The sequence below is a fragment of the Anguilla rostrata genome, unplaced genomic scaffold, assembly GCF_018555375.3.
Source record: "Anguilla rostrata isolate EN2019 unplaced genomic scaffold, ASM1855537v3 scaf0162, whole genome shotgun sequence".
In the NCBI taxonomy this organism is placed as follows: Eukaryota; Metazoa; Chordata; class Actinopteri; order Anguilliformes; family Anguillidae; genus Anguilla; species Anguilla rostrata.
Genome location: NW_026985720.1, coordinates 1155 through 19404, shown reverse-complemented (window position 1 = coordinate 19404; position 18250 = coordinate 1155). Strand labels below are relative to the sequence as shown.

The window sequence follows — 18250 nt, the reverse complement described above, 5'->3', positions numbered from 1 at the left end:
AGAGAGCTTGAGAGAAGTAACCGGGGGGAAACGCGCTCCTTTTGGCTGAGGGCTTCCCAAGAGTAAAAAAAAAACATTTTCCCCCGATACCGTCCGGTGTGACACGGCACATCATAACTAAGTTTTTGGGGAGAACTCTCTTCAAAGCGACAGTTGTGGGTCCCTGCCAGCCTATGCTGCGGCTTTGGGTCTAAAACTCTCCCTAGCACCTCCCTTGGCCTCAACTGTATGTAAAAGTTGTGTAAGTTGCTCTGGATAAGTCTGCTAAATGCCTGTAATGGAATGTAATGAAGAAGCAAGAAAGGCACAAGACACTTCCAAATGTAAATTTTATTCCAGAAAATCTTAACACCTTCATACATGTATGCATATGTATCAGCACAACAGAAAACCGGAATAAAATTACATCATAAAAAGCTATATTTACAATATCAACAGCAGAAGTCCTGCTACTGTTTGTTTGCGTTCCCACTCTTAATTGTAGTTGATGAAAGTAAGCAGCAGCTCCCCCTGTACTGCACACTAAAAATGTTACATAATCAGCAGCAGTGCTAAATCAACCCAAGCAGTGCTAAATCAACCCCAGCAGTGTTAAATCAACCCCAGCAGTGTTAAATCAACCCCAGCAGTGTTAAATCAACCCCAGTAGTGTTAAATCAACCCCAGCAGTGCTAAATCAACCCCAGCAGTGCTAAATCAACCTCAGCAGTGTTAAATCAACTACAATAGAGGCAACATCATACAGAAGGGGCATTATTTACAGTGATCTTTTACACCCCCCACCCCACCACCATTTGGACCCACCTCCTTATGTGCATAAATAAAACTTGGTTTTTCTTCACCGCCCAGCTACACTTGTTTTCTCTCGTACTCCATTCTCCTGTCCGTTCATGGCCTGTAGGAGTGCAGGATGGGACCCAGCCTGCAACACCTGGGCATTCACCTGCCCAGGGACTGGGGTTAAAAAATGAGCTGTTCGGCTATATCTCTGTATAGTGTATCGGATTTCAGGCTTGAAATCAATGTTTTATTATTATTTTAAAAAGGCTTAAAATTTTTAAAAATTCTGACTCACAGTTGCTCAGCCAGATCTGAATTAGAATAAAAACAACACTCACACAACCCCAGAAATATGATGATCAGATATTTTAGATGAAAGCATGTTTATCCTTCAGTGCGCAGCCAAGAGGCAATATAAACAGATCAGTATAAACATAAAGGACAACAGATGAAACATGACAAATACGCGGGAAAAAAATCTGACTAAAGATTGTTTCGTTCTGTTATTGCAAACATGCACATATCTCTATTACATTGATTTGAACCAAATCTTTGAATTCCACAAAGTGGATTGATTATCAATCAACTTCTGAGTGAGGAAATAATGAGTGTAACCTTCAAAATAAATATTTTAATTTGGTTATTGCAACATAGTAAGCATTCACATTATTATTTTATTAGATATATTTCTTTGCATAACTGTAAAATTGTTTTTTTGTATTGAGAATACCCCCCTTTAAGTAATACCAGAATGCTTAGTGTTACGTTATGCTTTATGTTAGATCATTTTGAACAAAGACGTAGAATGGGCTTTGCAAGCTATAAAGCAATATAGTTTTTGACCGTGTTTACGAACACGCAAGCATACTGTCTGTATCGTTTTATTTTGCTCGTATTATTGTACAAGTTGAAAGTAAAACGAACAAATGGCTCTGAATCTTTTATCACGCGCCATTTGGTTGTAACAAGCTTCAAGGCTCAAGTGGCTGCATTGGCTGCATTGCAGGAGTGCCACTACAATGAGAAACTTTGTTGTATTTAAGTAAACCCTCAGGCCACAGATGTACTCCGTAGTATGGCTGAATACTGATGGAATACCAGTGTTAGTTTCTGTCATTGATAAATTTGAATGATTTCTACACACTCTTCCTCTGTGGTCACACATTGTGCATCTTTCCACCAACCTCTTTGCTGAATGCGGAAAACTTAGACTTCGGCTTAAATGATGGAACTTTGATAAAGATCACTTCCGTGGTTCACATGTGTCCAGACTGTACTCTAATGGAACTTGTAGAGCGTAGTTCCCATTTGAGTTCGCCCTGGCTTGAGTAAAAGGTGGAGTAGGGTTCCTAATTTCAGACTCGCTCGTTTCCCTCCAAAGAATTCCAAAAACAAACTGGTCATCTCAAAATACAGTATTTATTTAAAACAAAGTAAAATGTTTCCTCTGGGTTGTGTTCTTTTCAATAACAAAAGACCCAAATTAAAAAACAGAATCATTCTGATGACCACATTGTGGAGTCCTTGCGGAGCTGTTGCAGAGCTTTTGTGGTGAAGAAAACGCATGGGCTCCCAGTCATGACAAAGCATCAGTCACCACCTCTGCTCTCACATGCAAAGGTGAAAATGGCTGACATCACTTTTGACTGCTGTATGATCAACCATTTAGTGCAATGTGCAAAGCAATTGTACCAAATATAAACAAAACATCCAAATCCGAATATCTCGCACCGTAATGTGCACATTATTGCAACATATAATAATTATCATCAAACATTTCATGATCAATATATACAATAGTAATTAATTAATTCATAGGCACATAATATCTAAAATAATGTACATGTTCTTTTGGGCTTTAATGGATCCAATGCGAACAGTACAGTGTATTTGTACAGTGTTTAAAACTAAGAGAAAACGAAGAACCAGGACAGCATTAACATTCAATGTTTAGTTAAATGAACCCTTAATCCAATGACTATTGTCAGAAAATCCCCAGGTCAGCAACCACCTGATAACCCCCCATTTTAACTGCTGCAGTAAGTGACTGTAACTACTGATATGCAGTGAGTGTTCCAGCGCAAAATGGCTGCTGTGCACCACGCTGGTGGGGGCTACACAGGTGAGGTAACCCCCTTCACTGTAAAGCCTTCTGAGATAATGAGTCAAAGGTGCTATCAAATGCAATGCAAAACAACCATTGACATTGTTCTGGGGGCTGTTAAAGTTTTGAGAGCTTCCAGCCAAAATGGGTGGCCACACCATTTGTTGGGTCGACCACTGGGAACTGATTTTTTTATGATGAAATAAGAATTATTAGTTCAGCTTCTAAAAAACAACAACATTTCAAATAATTTCTAAACTGTTCTTCGGGGACACCAGACTATCACCAGCTGTAGATGATCATAATGAAAAGGTGAAAATATTTGTGTGCGCTTGTGCACGCGCGTGTGTGTGTGCATGTGTGTGTGTGTGTCTGTTTGTATTGTGTGGGCGTGTGTGTGTGTGTGTGTGTGTGTGTGAGTGTGTGTGTGTATTGTACGTGTGTGCATGTATTGTACGTGTGTGTGTGTTCGTATGTGTGTGTGGGATCCTCTTGCTGTAGCTCTCCTCCAGCTCCTCTCCTGTAAAGACAGCAGTACAGGGTGATTAAACTCTGCTCTGGATCCAGGCTCTAGTACAGAGCTACAGGCCTGCAGGGTGGACCTGGTGAAGCTGCATAGCCTGCTCTGGTCAATATCCACTTCCATCACATTCCGAAACGGCGACCTCTCATTGGATAGCACTTTACATCTGTGCTCATTCACAGTCTTGTCTGTTACTAGCCTGCTGACTGCTGGCTAAAGGAGTTCTTAGCCGTAGCTACATATCATCTCAATGTACACAATGCATTCAAAGCAATATATATATTGCATATATATAGTGTCAATATATAGTGTAGGGGGTTCCCCGGTGTCCTGGCTAAATTCCAAACCTGGCTCTCTAAAACTTGCCACCTAATCATCCCTTGATTTAATAGGCTAAAAAAAAAAAGTTCTCTCCCTCTCCACCTTAGCTAATGTGTGGTAAGCGTTCTGGTGGAAAATGGGTGCCGTGCATCACCCAGGTGGGTGCAACACATTGGTGGAGATGAGTTCCCACTCATCACTGTAAACAGCACTTTGAGCGTTTGGAATGGTGCTATATAAATGGAATGATTCATTCATTCATTCATTCAACATTAGATAAATCCAAACTTACGCAATATGGATAGAATCAAACATATCGAGGCTTTATCATCTAAAAAGTTAGCTATAATGTAACCGTGGTAACTGGAGTGTGGAGACTGAGACACATTAATACAGTGGAGTAACTAACTGTGTGTTCAGAAGAGTGATGAATTTCTGTAACTGAGGGGATCTATACAGAGTAGGTCTACAGTAAAGGGACTTACTGTGCATTACGCAGTCTTTACTGAGATCTTAGGCTTTTACTGCAGGCTGGCCGGAGTTCTCAGAATCCGTGTCAGAGGCTGCAACGAGAAGCTCAGTCAGAACCCCAGTTCAGCAGAGCTCAGTGTAGCTCATAACACACACTCAAGCTCATATCACACACTCAGACTCATATCACACACTCAGACACACTCAGACTCATATCACACACTCAGACTCATATCACACACTCAGCTCATATCACAAACTCAGACTCATATCACACACTCAGCTCATATCACACTCAGACTCATATCACACACTCAGTCTCATATCACACACTCAGACTCATATCACACACTCAGCTCATATCACACACTCAGACTCATATCACACACTCAGCTCATATCACACACTCAGCTCATATCACACACTCATATCACACACTCAGCTCATATCACACACTCAGCTCATATCACACTCAGCTCATATCACACACTCAGTTCATATCACACACTCAGCTCATATCACACACTCAGACTCATATCACACACTCAGCTCATATCACACACTCAGGCTCATATCACACACTCAGCTCATATCACACACTCAGACTCACATCACACACTCAGCTCATATCACACACTCAGTTCATATCACACACTCATATCACACACTCAGACTCATATCACACACTCAGACTCATATCACACACTCAGACTCATATCACACACTCAGCTCATATCACACACTCAGGCTCATATCACACAATCAGGCTCATATCACACACTCAGGCACATATAACAGTAACTCCAGTAACATATTTCAGCCAATTAAAAACAGAATGACAGAACTGATTAAAATATAGATAGTCAGTCAGTCAAACACACACACACACAAGGGACAACACTGCAACCCTGGAGACATGTAAACAGGAGTAATTACAGTCTAAAACCTGGGCATTATTTGCACTTGATTATAATGACATTCATAAGCATTGAGTAAAGGAGTAAATATACTCACTGTTAGTCGTCTTGTAGCCTGGAACAGAAACACACAAAGTTAGAATCATACATACAGCATGTCTGACTGTCACTGTGAAACTATTAAACTCTGTGAAATGTTTCAGTGTGCCAGCTTTATTATGTGACTGCGCTGGTGTCTCTCAGAGTTAAGGTGTGTCAGTGGGTCTGTGTCTGTAACTCAGTGTGTCAGTATCGCTGTGGTCAGTGACTCTCAGCTTCTCTTCTTCCAAATGACGACACCAATGACGGCGAGGATGAGGATGAGAGCGCCCAGCACACAGACACACACACACACACCACACACACAAACACAGACACACACACACACGCACACACACGCACACACAAACATAGACACACACACACACACAGACACAGACACACACAAACACAGACACACACACACACACACAAACACAGACACACACAGACAGACAGACACACAAACATGCACAGACACACACGCACACACACACATACGCGTACGCATGCTCGCACGTACGCACATACACACATATACATATATACACATACACACATGCGTACGCACACACAGACACAGCACGTACGCGCACACACACACACACACACGCACACACACATATACACGCACACACACACGCACATACACGCACACACCCATACACACATGTACGCACACACACACGTACAAGTTTAATATAGTATATAGCTTTTTTGACATCTTCATTTGACTCATGTCTAAATCATCCCTTTGCCTCACTAGTTGTCTTAAATGCATTCAGTGTATCAGTGGTTAGTGTAGAGAGAGACAGAGGTTCTACTACTGAGCAGTGCAGTGTGTTTGGGGTAAACCACTCTCTGTGTTCGTCTCATCTCTCTCTCTTTCTACCACAAAGGAAATTTACAGAGCCAAACCCAGCCCCAAACAGTGATGTCACAGGTGTTACACCTCCTCGTTCCCTCACTGTTGAGAATGGATTGAGAACATTTAGTGTCTTTAAGAACAAGAAGGCATCATCATTTGTCATCATGTCTCTCTCTCTCTTTCCCTCCCTCTCTCTCACTCACTCTTGATATCTCTCTCTCTCACTCTCTCTCTTCCTCCCTCTCGTCCCTCTCTTCCTCCCTCTCTCTCACACTCTATCTCTCTTTCTCACTCACTCTTGACATCTCTCTCACTCCCCACCCTCTCTTCCTCACTCTCTCTCTCTCTCACTCACTCTTGGTATCTCTCTTTCTCTCACTCTCTCTCTCTCACTCACTCTTGATATCGCTGTTCCCCTTGATGTTCTCCTCTTTGACAGGCAGAACGATTTCCTGTTTCGGGCTCTTTTGCTGTACAGTACAGGTGTACTTTTGGCCCTTCCAGTCCTCAGCCTTCACTGTCAGGTGAGATGTGGTCTGGAAAGTTCCGTCCTCGTTGGGCACCGTCTCCCCCAGCTCTACGTCCTCATGCAGGTCCTCCCCGTTTCTCTGCCAGGTTACCATGAAGCCACGGGGGTAGAATCCGGTCACATGACAGGTAACACGAGAGGAGGAGTCCTTCTGCAGTAGAGAGACCTCAGGAGCAACTGAGAGAGAGAGAGAGCGGGGGAGGTTGAGTAAAGGTGAAGAAAGAGACAGCAAAAGAGAAAGAGGGGAATAAAAATTTTAATGTATTAGTTAAATTATTTACTTAACCAAATGTTATTTCTTCCCATGTTAAACAACACAGCATATGTTAGTTATTTTGTTCATTTTGGCTGGAATCCTTGGACTGTTATTGTTTCTTGTGTAAAAGTCTTTTTGCGTTTTGTAAAAATAAATATTTATTTGCATCTTTTAACTTGAGTCTGGTCTTGGAATATGTTATATGCCTCATTGTAAAACGAGTCAACGCTTCAGTACTTAATGTGTTCAGTACATTACTACTGCTGTTAGACAGCATGTGCCCAGTACAATACTACTGCTGTTAAACATCATGTGTTCAGTACATTACTACTGCTGTTACACAGCCTGTGTTCAGTACATTACTACTGCTGTTACACAGCCTGTGTTCAGCATATTACTACTGCTGTCAGACCGCATGTGTTCAGTGTGTTCAGTACACTACTACTGCTGTTACACAGCCTTTCTACCACAAAGGAAATTTACAGAGCCAAACTTAACCTTAAACAGTGATGTCACAGGTGTTACACCTCCTCGTTCCCTCACTGTTGAGAATGGACTGAGAACATTTAGTGTCTTCAAGAACAAGGCATCATCATTTGTCATCATATGTCTCTCCCTCCCTCTCGTCCCTCTCTTCCTCCCTCTCTCTCACACTCTATCTCTCTCTTTTACACTCACTCCTGACATCTCTCTCACTCCCCACCCTCTCTTCCTCACTCTCTCTCTCTCTCTCACTCACTCTTGATATCGCTGTTCCTCTTGATGTTCTCCTCTTTGACAGACAGAACGATGTCCTGTTTCAGGCTCCTGTGCTGTACAGTACAGGTGTACTTTTGGCTCTTCCAGTCCTCAGGCTTCACTGTCAGGTGAGATGTGGTCTGGAAAGTTCCGTCCTCGTTGGGCACCGTCTCCCCCAGCTCTACGTCCTCATGCAGGTCGTCTCCGTTTCTCTGCCAGGTTACCATGACGCCACGGGGGTAGAATCCGGTCAAATGACAGGTAACAACAGGAGAGGAGGGGTCCTTCTGCAGCAGAGAGACCTTAGGAGCAACTGAGAGAGAGGCAGAGGGAGAGAGAGGGGGGGGGGCAGGGAGAGAGAGAGAGAGAGAGGGAGAGGGAGAGAGAGGGAGGGGGAGAGGGTAGGAGAAAGGGAGAGGGAGAGGGAGAGAGAGGGAGGGGGAGAGGGTAGGAGGAAGGGAGAGAGGGACAGGGAGAGGGAGAGAGAGGGAGGGGGAGAGGGTAGGAGAAAGGGAGAGGGGAGAAAGAGGGACAGGGACAAAGAGAGGAATGAAATGTCTGATGCAGTTTAAATGATTATTTATTTAACTAAACGTCATTTCTTCCTATGCTAAAAAAACACGGTATTACACAAAGAACCAAAAACCGGTCGAGATGGAGATCAATAAACAGTATTTCAGTATTTTAGTTGTAATTAATTAAACTGTTTTAGTAGTTTCATTAAACTAAGAACAGTAGGTTATGTTTAGTCTAAAGCAGGGCTCTGTTAGACTATTGTTTTTGTTCTTTTTGGTCAGAATCCTTGGACTGTTATTGTTTCTTATGTAAACGTCTTTTTGCGTTTTGTTAAAATAAATATTTATTTGCATCTTTTAACTTGTGTTTGACTTGCAATATGTCAATATGCTAATTAATATGTTAATGTGTTCAGTACATTACTACAGCTGTTAGACTGTGTTTGCACAGACTGAGCTTTTATATTAACCCCCCCCCCCCCCAAAAAAAACAAAAAAAACTAAAACATTTTTGAACCTTAAAGAGCACATGTAACAGATATTATTTGCTTTACTCAGCCGGGTGAAGTAAAGCTGTACCATGTGATCTGTGTGCAGAGAATGCGTTCCTGCTGCCACTGAGCCTCCCAGGCTAGAGCTGCATAAGAGTTTAACATGGTGGGAGAGCAGCAGAGTTGTGCTCTCAGTGCTGCTGTACCTGTCCTCTCCAGAGCGCTCCTCCCGTAGCTCACGTACTTCTTCAGCCAGTCAACACACTCCTGGGTCAGGTACTGCTTCAAGTTCTCAAGCTGAGCTGGGTCATTATTCCATTTCTGTGAAGTGATAAACGCCTGCTGCACCGGTGCAAAGTAACGCTGGTTTCTCAGGTCATAAGTAATGAAGTCTTCCCCGTCGTATCCAAACTGATAGAACCCTCCTGTGGCCCCGGTCTCATCATCCCACTCACAGCCGTACATCCTCTGCACAGTGTGCACACCTGGAGAGAGAAAACACACACTGTCAATATGCACATCTAATGCACACACACACACACACACACACGTACACACTGTCACTGCACACATCTAATACACACACACACACATACACACACACACGTACACACTGCCACTGCACACATCTAATACACACACATACACGTACACGCTGTCACTCCACACACAAACACACACACATACACACTGTCACTGCACACATCTAACACACACACACACTGTCACTGCACACATCTAATACACACACACACACTGTCACTGCATACATCACACACATACACACTGTCACTGCGTACATCTAATACACACACACACACTGTCACTGCACACATCTAATACACACCCACACACACATCACACACAGCAGTCTGATTCCCTCTACAAACTGATTATACAATTATACACGATTGTAGAGAGGGAGAAAGACAGAGAGAGAGTGAGGAAGAGAGAGAGAGGGAGGGATGGGTGTGCAGGCAGGAGTTAATCTCCTCAATAAATTCTCTACAGAATGTGCTGTTCTAGCAACATGTATCCAGGTGTGTGTGTGTGTGTGTGTGTGTGTGTGTGTTCCAAGGGGCCCAAACTGAACTTCATGGAGAAAGCTAATGCAGCTTATCAGTCTGTCCCAACAATATTCAGTTCTCTCTCTTTCTTCTGAACCACAGTAAAGATAAAGATGCCCCCTCCTTCCACCTTACACTTGTGACTGCAATAGAATCACCATGAATAATCAATCAATCACTCAATCAGTTGGACTGAATGCAGACCTGCCAACCTTAGGAAAATATTTTGAGTACCACAATAGTCAGTGTAACGCTTAGTTCACATGCTTTCACACCACTTCGCTTTGCACGCACACACGCACACACAAGCCTTTCTTCATAATTCTAGTTCTGACTGTTGAAGTGATCAGGCAAAATTGTATAATTTGACCTGATTCTAAAATATCACTTGCACTGCACTGGGCTATATTATGATATACTTGCAAGTCAAAAGTTTGAGTACACCTGCTTAAAACAATTTTTTTCATGATTAATATTTCATTATATGATATGTGTGCTTATAAACAGATAACCATAAAAGAATTGCATTACTTAATTATTTAATAATGTATTTTGTATATTGTAACATATGTTTTCATTTTCAAGTATTTACAGAAACTTACGTTGTAATGTAAAAAAAAAAAAAAAACTTATGTTGCGATGTAAAACACTGTCAATTATGAATAAAACCAAGTTTCTGTTCATGATTTCCATTTTTATTTAATAATTAAATAATTGAATTAGCTTATATAGGCACACATCATATAGGCCTAATGGGAAAAAAAAGTATTCAATTGAAAAATTATCCAGGGATGTAGGCCTTTGTAACTAGAGGTTTAGCTAAATTATTACCTGAAGCTCCTTGGTGGCTAATGTCAAAATGCATGGTGCGGAAGTTTTGAGGGGCGGAGGCACGGCCATTGCTCCTGATATTTTGCGAGGAACTTCTGGGGGGCATGGACTCGCTTCTTTTTAGTAGGTCTGCTGCTCTCTCTCTTATGCCATATTATGGAAGGCTCTCCTTGTTAGTATCCTCGTCATCTGACGTCATGATTATTTTCTAACTGCAAGGCTGGTCGGGTGACTGGCTGCAATAACAGGAATTATTTGCTACGTTAGCAGTCTGTAGTCAAACACCTTTGCAATGGTCACTTTGCTCCAACAGAGCGTGAGCGTTCAAAGTTTGAACGTGGAGTCTCCGTAGTGTTTGAGTTACTGCAGCTAAATTACTCCATCAGTTATTCACACCGTAGCCGTCTCATAACGAGGCTAAATCGTATGCGAGCTACTACTACAGCTAACTATATACACAAATTTATCTCATTAGGATATACCCCTTGAGATGCATCATCTCGTAAAGTTACCGATGACCGGGGCCACAGGAGGGTTTGATCAGTATGGATATGACGGGGAAGACTTCGTTATTTATGACATGAGAAACCAGCGTTTCATTGCACCTACTCCACTACTCCCTGGAGCTGCTGAAAGCACTCCATCAGCTGGAGAGGGGGTGGAGCTGGGGAGAGGGGGTGGGGATAGGGACAGGGGATGGAGCTAGGGGGCATGTGGCAGGTGAATAAAGTTCTAATGCAGAGGGGCTTAGCAAGTGAATGAGACCACCCTCATGGAGATGGAATATACTGCAATTTATTGCAAGCAGGGAAATATAATGAGAAATATATTCACAGCTGCACAGTAAAATACTGCAGGTTCTTTAATTGAAACTGTGGTGAAGGTACAGGTACAGCTACAGGTACAGAAGCCCCCCTCACACACAGAGACGCAAGAGCGCCTCCAGCTCCCTAAACCAGCGCCTCTGCTCTGTAGGGGTTATCACCCGGGGGTGCAAACGGGACAGAGCGACACCGACGGCCATGACGGGGGCGTGACACGCCCCGCCCAAAGTGGGGCTGGGGAGGCTGAAGTGGGCCGGGTATTGGGGTGGGGGGGTGGGTGGTCAGTTTGGCATTTCAGTGCCTACACTGCTTCAGCCCAGGCTGGGGTCCACACCCAGAAAGAGTCCCTCTCCAGCGGCTGCCGGGGTCCAAACCCAGCGTGTCCCTCTCCAGAAGCTGTGGTGGAGGAACAGGGTGGGAGGGGTTGGGGGCAGGTGAGCTGTCCTTCCCAAAAAGTAACAGGAAGTCCGCTGTGCTGCAGCTGAGGGCTCGGGGAGGTGGTGAAAGGCGGCCATATTGGACTGGAGCCAGTGCCCCCGAGCAGACAAACAGGAGCGAGCAAACCAAACTCTGGGTGCTGCTGAGACACACTGTCCATCACTGAGGGGGGGGGGGGGGCTGTGGTGTGGAGGGCCTGTGTTCATTATGGGGGCGGGGCACATGTACAATGATGTCATCTGAGCAAACAGATGGAAATGCTGATGAGGACAGAGGACTCCATCTTGTGAAAACAGAGCTCAGAATGAACAGGCCTGCATGCGTGGGAAAGCCTGTGAGGATCCTGCAGTCAGGGTGGAGAGGCACCTGTCACAGGTGAGGTCTGGAGTAACAGAGGAGCTGCAGAAGGAGGTTTTGAGCTCTTCAGCTGAAGGGATGGTTGTAGAAGATAACAGCCTTGCTCACGGCACAAAGAGCGACACAGATACATACAGCCCCCTGATGTTTTTCTCAGCGATAGAGAGCTTTAAAATCCACAGTGGAGGATTTGATTGGCTCAGCTACATCAGCATTCAGCAGGAGTCAGGAGTTCCAATGTGACCTCAGCAGGGAGAGGGCAATATGGCTCAGTGATTGGACGACGGGGACTGTGGAATACGGCTCAGTAGATGGAGGCTGTGGAAAACAGCTCAGTGATTGGATGAAAGAGACTATGGTCGGGGCCAGCAGGGCCGGGTGGGCAAAGGCAGCCAGAGACTCTGAACAAAGCTGCAGGTTTCTGTAGAGAAACGGCTGCAGAGTCTCCAGCCCACAGGAGCACCAGCTCTCCAGCCACGGGCAGCTTTAAGCCTGCAGATCCAGCAGCAGCCTCTCACACACTTATCAATTCAGCATCATGTGTGACTTCATCCTGAAGCTAATTCAGTTCTAAACAGTCAGCAGCCTTCATCCAGTAGAGGTGATGCTTGATTAGATAAATCCACATGTGCCCATTACTGACAGAGGTGACCAGGAGCACCCAGCTTCCCTCTCCCACATGTTATGGGCACAACCCAAACTGTCTGGAGTCGACTGGCCAGATCATGAATCCACACTGCAGGAGATATTTTTGCTTCTCTTTGCAGTAACAGGTCAAAAGAGTGAGAGACGAGCAGGGAGACCTTTGTCTCTGCTGAGGTGAAACCTCACATGTGCAACACTGGAAAGGGTTTGGATGCATCTCTCTGGCTGACCGTGTGCTCTGGGCAGCAGATTAACTCAGTGATGGGTCATGCAGTACACAGCTTAGTGGAATATGTGGTCACGTTCAGCTTGATAAAGCTCTCTGCGTCTGTGTCTGTTTCTCTGCATTGTTCTGCAGGACACGGACTCCACCCCACTGCTCTCTCTGGGGTCTAATATGGCTGCTGAGTGAGATGCTCACTGACTGCCAGCTTTATTTAACATCTCTGCAGCTCGTTCCAAACACAGTCTGACATTATATCTACAGATGGTTGTGTTTCTACACAACCACACACACAGAGCGGTAAATTTAAGTGATGGCCAAACTATGGGAAACAGACATCCTGCGTGTGGCCAATCTCTCCGATCTCCACTCCACAATATGGCGGTGACCTATGGTGACAAGGTGCTGCTATGTCTTGCTTGTGTGCTTTGCATGTAGCTCGTTGTGCCATCGGAGTGTTTGTTTAAGTTTGGGGAAGTCAAACTGTTTCTTATCAAGAACAACATGCGGGAAATGCAACAAAAGTTTTATTATTTATCTACCGACTTCAGTCTCAGAAGTGCTGGCTACGAGTCTAGCTGAGCTGGTGCTGGCTCAAACAACCACCGACACCATAAAGACAGTGAGGGAGTTTGGATGAGCTTTTAACAGATCACTGAATACAACACTAAGCACAATGCCCAAACAGATGACCCAACACTCCCTGACCTGCTTAATCATTTTTATTCTAGGTTTGAAGTGGGAATGTCATGCTTATCTGTCACTTCTTCAGATACAGTCCAGATCTTAGAACTCCACATTTTGTTATTAAACAGAATGCAGCCAAAACTCCGTTTGTGAAACAGAACTGTAAGAAGACTGCAGGACCGGATCAGGTTTCTGAGTTCACCTTGAAATATTGTGCTTATGAACTTGCCAGTTTTTACAGAAAGTTTAAACGGGTCAATAAGTCATTGTAAAGTGCCAGCATGTTTTAAATCTGCTATCATTGTCCCCATTGCCAAGAAACCTAGTGTAAACTGTCTTAATGTATACAGGCTGGCAGTACTCACCTCTATTATTATAAAGATCTTTGAAAGGCTGGTGAGTAATCACTTACCCAGAATTAATTTAGATTCACATCAATTTGCCTACCGGGCTAATAGATCTGTGGAGGATCTCTTTTTGATTACATTCAATGAGCACCTCAAGACCCTACGCACCTACGTCCTAACATTATTTATAGATTACAGCTCTGTCTTTAATACTACTTTACTTGGAAGATTTATGGTAAGATGAGGGGGCCTGGTTTTGAACAGTAACTTTGCCTTTGGATTTTAGACTTTTTAACCAACAGCAAACAAGTTGTTAAAATCAATAGTATGCTCTCAAAACCCAGGTTCCTCTGTACTGGAGCACCTCAGGGCTGTGTGTTGTCACCACGGCTCGACTCACTGTACACTAATGACTGTGTGTCTCACTCAGACACTGTGAAAATTTATAAAACCGCTGATACAACAGCAGTTGGTTTGATTAGTAAAGAGGACAAATCGGTTTACGGAAAGGAAGTTAAAGCACTTGTGAAGTGGAGCTCTGCTAACAATTTGAACCTCATTATTATGGAAACTAAAGAAACGGTAGTTGACTTTAGAAGTAAGAAAGATGAACTCTCACCACTTGTTATTGAGTGCTAAACTGTGGAGAGGGTGGGCTCCATTAAGTTTTTGCACTGAAATGGGAGGAGAGCACCAACTCCATTATATTAAAATCCCATCAAAGTCTTTGTCTTTATTTTATGAGACAGCTGTGGAAGTTCGGGGTATCCAAGGAGGCAATGCTACACGTTTATGGGGCAGTTGTTAAATGTCCGTCTGGTACGGTTACACCACAGCACAGGAAAGGAAATTCTAACTGACACCTCTCGTTTGTTTTCACTGTTCTCTACTACTGTCCATTGCTCTGGATAAGAGCACCTGCCAGATGATTGCTTGCAGTGTAATGTAATGAACCAATCACAGGATTTGCCCTCTAAGGTAAAACTAAACGATTGGTTCAAATCACTCCCATTACAATGTGTATCAATAGAAAACTCCTGAAAACATTTTTATATTACAAGGAGCCAGATGACATCACAGCTATAAATGCTTGCTTTGGTGATCTGCTCTTTTGATGTTCTCTGCTTTCACATAAGGAGCTGGTAAAAAAACTTCCCTTTCACTTACCAGCTGCTGAATATCATTCATTTTCAATTTCATTTTCTGTGGGACATTCTATAATGTTAATTAAAGTGTACTGCATCACATTCTAAGGTCATTATATGGAAGGACATGCATTTTAGGACAGTTTATTATGTGTAGAGGTTGTAAAGATATGATTTAATAAATTAGAAAATTGGTTGACAGACACTGCATGTTCCTCTGCACGTAAGAATGTGTCAGAAGGTTCAGAAACGGTATATGTGCATGTCCAACACCAAAATTCTGAGTGTGTGTGTGTGTGTGTGTGTGTGTGTATGTTCACATGTGAGTTTACTCACCCTGAGTCTGGTTGAAACGCTGCATTGCAATTCCAATATTGGCTTTGAAGGTCTGCTGAGTACCAGTCAGAATCTGAGTATAACGGTCCCAGTAATCTGCTCCCACATTCTCCTTTATCCACTCAGTCTTGGGAATTTTCCTCTTGATGTCGCTGTCGTAGTATGTAAAGGGCTCATCATCCAGCATACCCACAGCAGTGAACTCTGGGAAATCAATCCCGGCTGTGACAGCAGTGTAGAAGTTCTTCATAGAGTGAGAGGCTGTGGACACAAACACATTTGTCAGAACTGCAGGAATTACAGCTCAACAATGTACAGTACATAAACGCATACACCGTATACACAATTAGTCTACACACCCCAAATACACACACTTACTTAAATTAGAAATTATAGATCAACATTAATGTATTAATGTAATGATGTAATGTAATTCATGTACAGTACATTAATACCGTATGCAAAGTGCATGACTGTCAATTTCTCTTTCTCTCTTTCTCTCTAAACAACTATTTAGAGGTGTTATATAGGACCACTTCTAGATGACAGAAATCACATTTAAAAGATTTAAGCAGTGAAAATAACTCTCTCAATCAAATATATCTCAGATAGGGTCTACTGAATCAGACATAAAGGAAAGGGAATCAGAAATATTTCTCAGACAATATAACAATACTCAGGTTTTTAAAATCCAAAGACATACAAGTTAGGCTCCTTGGAGGAGTGTCAAGTGCTCAGTCAACCTACCATGTCTATAGAAGGGTTAATGAATAAATAAAAAACTTCTACTGCTCACACTACATTTGTTCACCGGCTCATCAGATTACATCTCCTGAATCTCAAAACCAGAGGCTAAAAGCACCAGCAGCTCCACAGCCCACACCATCACTGCTCTGCACAAACACCTCAAACCAACCAGTTCCTCACCACTGCTGCCACTGTCTACAGCCCTGTGAGACTGCAGAGCACACAATAATCTGATTGGCTGAGAGAGTTTTCTCACGACCAATAGGAGAGGAAGCATCATAAGCCTCTGGGTAGATCGAAGATGAGAAGGTTGAGTCAGGAAACTGAAAGTAAGAGGTCCCCCCAGGCAAGGGGACCAGCATACGGCTCCAGAGTCGGCTGTCCTGCACAGGGCCGCACATACGGAAGGGGGGGAAACTGGGACATTTTGGGCCCAGTATATGGGGTGTATCTGTTTTAAATTTGTTAGAAAATATATGGGGGGGTTCCCAATATATTTTATATTATATTTATATTTTGTCCCGGGCCTGAGAATTCATAGCTACTGCGATGGGCTAACGAACTGTGCCACACCTCTCCCCAAACATTAAGTACTCAAAAACACAATTATTACTATTTTTCAGCCTCCTTCTTCACACAAAATGAAACTAGAATATTTCAGGCCCTGTACCTCAGACCTCACTGTCTCTCTCTCCCTCTCATTTCCAAACTCCCAGTTGTAGGGTCTGCAGTGACCCCCTGGTGTAGCAGTGTACCCCACATCACTGAGTAGGGACCACATTAGACTTTCTGTTTGCGACAAGCAAGGAAACTACAGAACAAGCTGTGGAGCCAATCAGCAGCTCTGTGTCTTAGGTGCGTCTCAAAACTGCGCTGTCATGAGCTGACCGTTCTTTCCTCTCAGTGAAACAGGCAAAACCCCCAAAAACAAGCACATCCACTCAGTAAAACAGACAAGCCCCCAAAAAACAAGTACATCCTTTCAGTAAAACTAACGAAACCCCCAAAAACAAGCACATCCACTCAGTAAAACATACAAAAACCCCCAGCCTAAAAACTAGCACATGTACACAGACTCACAAGAACATGCACAGACAATGCAGCAATCCATCACAACCCACAAAATGAACCAACCAAGAGCATACAGGTACAGTCAGAACAGAAGGGTCAGGAGGGAGGGTGGGACAGGGAAGTAAACAACCCTCTATAAAACACACAGTCGCACACACACACTTCCATTTCTAGAAACAGATAAAGACAACAAAACTCAGGTATTGTAATTATAACGAACATGAAGCCCCTGAGGTGACGGAGGGATACCGTAAATGAGCCTGAATTAGCGCATATTATGCACTTAACCAAAATACGCAAAATAACTGGCTTCAATTTCACGGGCAGATGGCGCCCTCTTGTGGCAGAATACTGCAAAAGGCACGGACAGGCTGTCTTGCCTACAGTACCATATGAGCACTAGAATAACACTCCGTGATACTGAGCTTTACTATATTAACTTTTTCCTCACCTTATAAGTGATTATTAGGCCAAAACAGTATAAGTGATTATTAGGCCGAATATACAAACAACACATTAAACTTTCAGTATAAAATCAGGGGGAGCCCATCTGCTGCTGGCTGGCACCGGTTACATTGGAGAAGGCAAATTACATAATTAATAAGCAGCACTACGAAATTAGCAATGCAAAAATGCCGATGGAGCCGGGCGAGGATGACTCTGGTCGTACGGGGAGACGGGCTGGCAGGCCAGAGGGTGGCACTGCCAGGCAGGGGGACAGGAGCCGACCCAGCGGAGCTGACCAGCAGAGCCGACCCAGCGGAGCTGACCCAGCGGGCAGGGAGATCAGCCAGTCCTGTGGCTCCCGCTCCGGGCCGGTGCCAGGAGCAAGGGGAAGAGGAGAACTGCTGCTCTTTTCAAACCGCTGATCTTTACGCGAGGACTTCTATGAGCCGTGGCGGTAAAGAAAATGGCACCATTGCGGCACTTGGCACTAAACA

At 43.8% G+C, this 18250-nt stretch overlaps 1 protein-coding gene across 2 annotated transcripts; it reads right to left on the bottom strand.

The window, feature by feature from the left end:
• Window positions 1–311: 311 nt before the first annotated feature.
• Window positions 312–15776, bottom strand: LOC135246305 (H-2 class I histocompatibility antigen, alpha chain-like). Of its 2 annotated transcripts, XR_010327605.1 has the most exons (8): window positions 15492–15776; window positions 8798–9076; window positions 7587–7898; window positions 6460–6768; window positions 5214–5231; window positions 4214–4291; window positions 3365–3404; window positions 312–3272 (listed from the first exon to the last, which is right to left on the bottom strand). XR_010327605.1 is itself a non-coding variant. In XM_064319801.1 (7 exons), the coding sequence occupies exons 1-6, from the start codon at window positions 15739–15741 to the stop codon at window positions 4242–4244; spliced, it is 1218 nt and encodes a 405-aa protein (XP_064175871.1). In that variant the 5' UTR covers window positions 15742–15776; the 3' UTR covers window positions 312–3404; window positions 4214–4241. The 2 variants fall into 2 exon arrangements, 1 of the variants encoding a protein (XP_064175871.1); XM_064319801.1 differs by having other exon boundaries at window positions 312–3404.
• Window positions 15777–18250: the final 2474 nt, after the last annotated feature.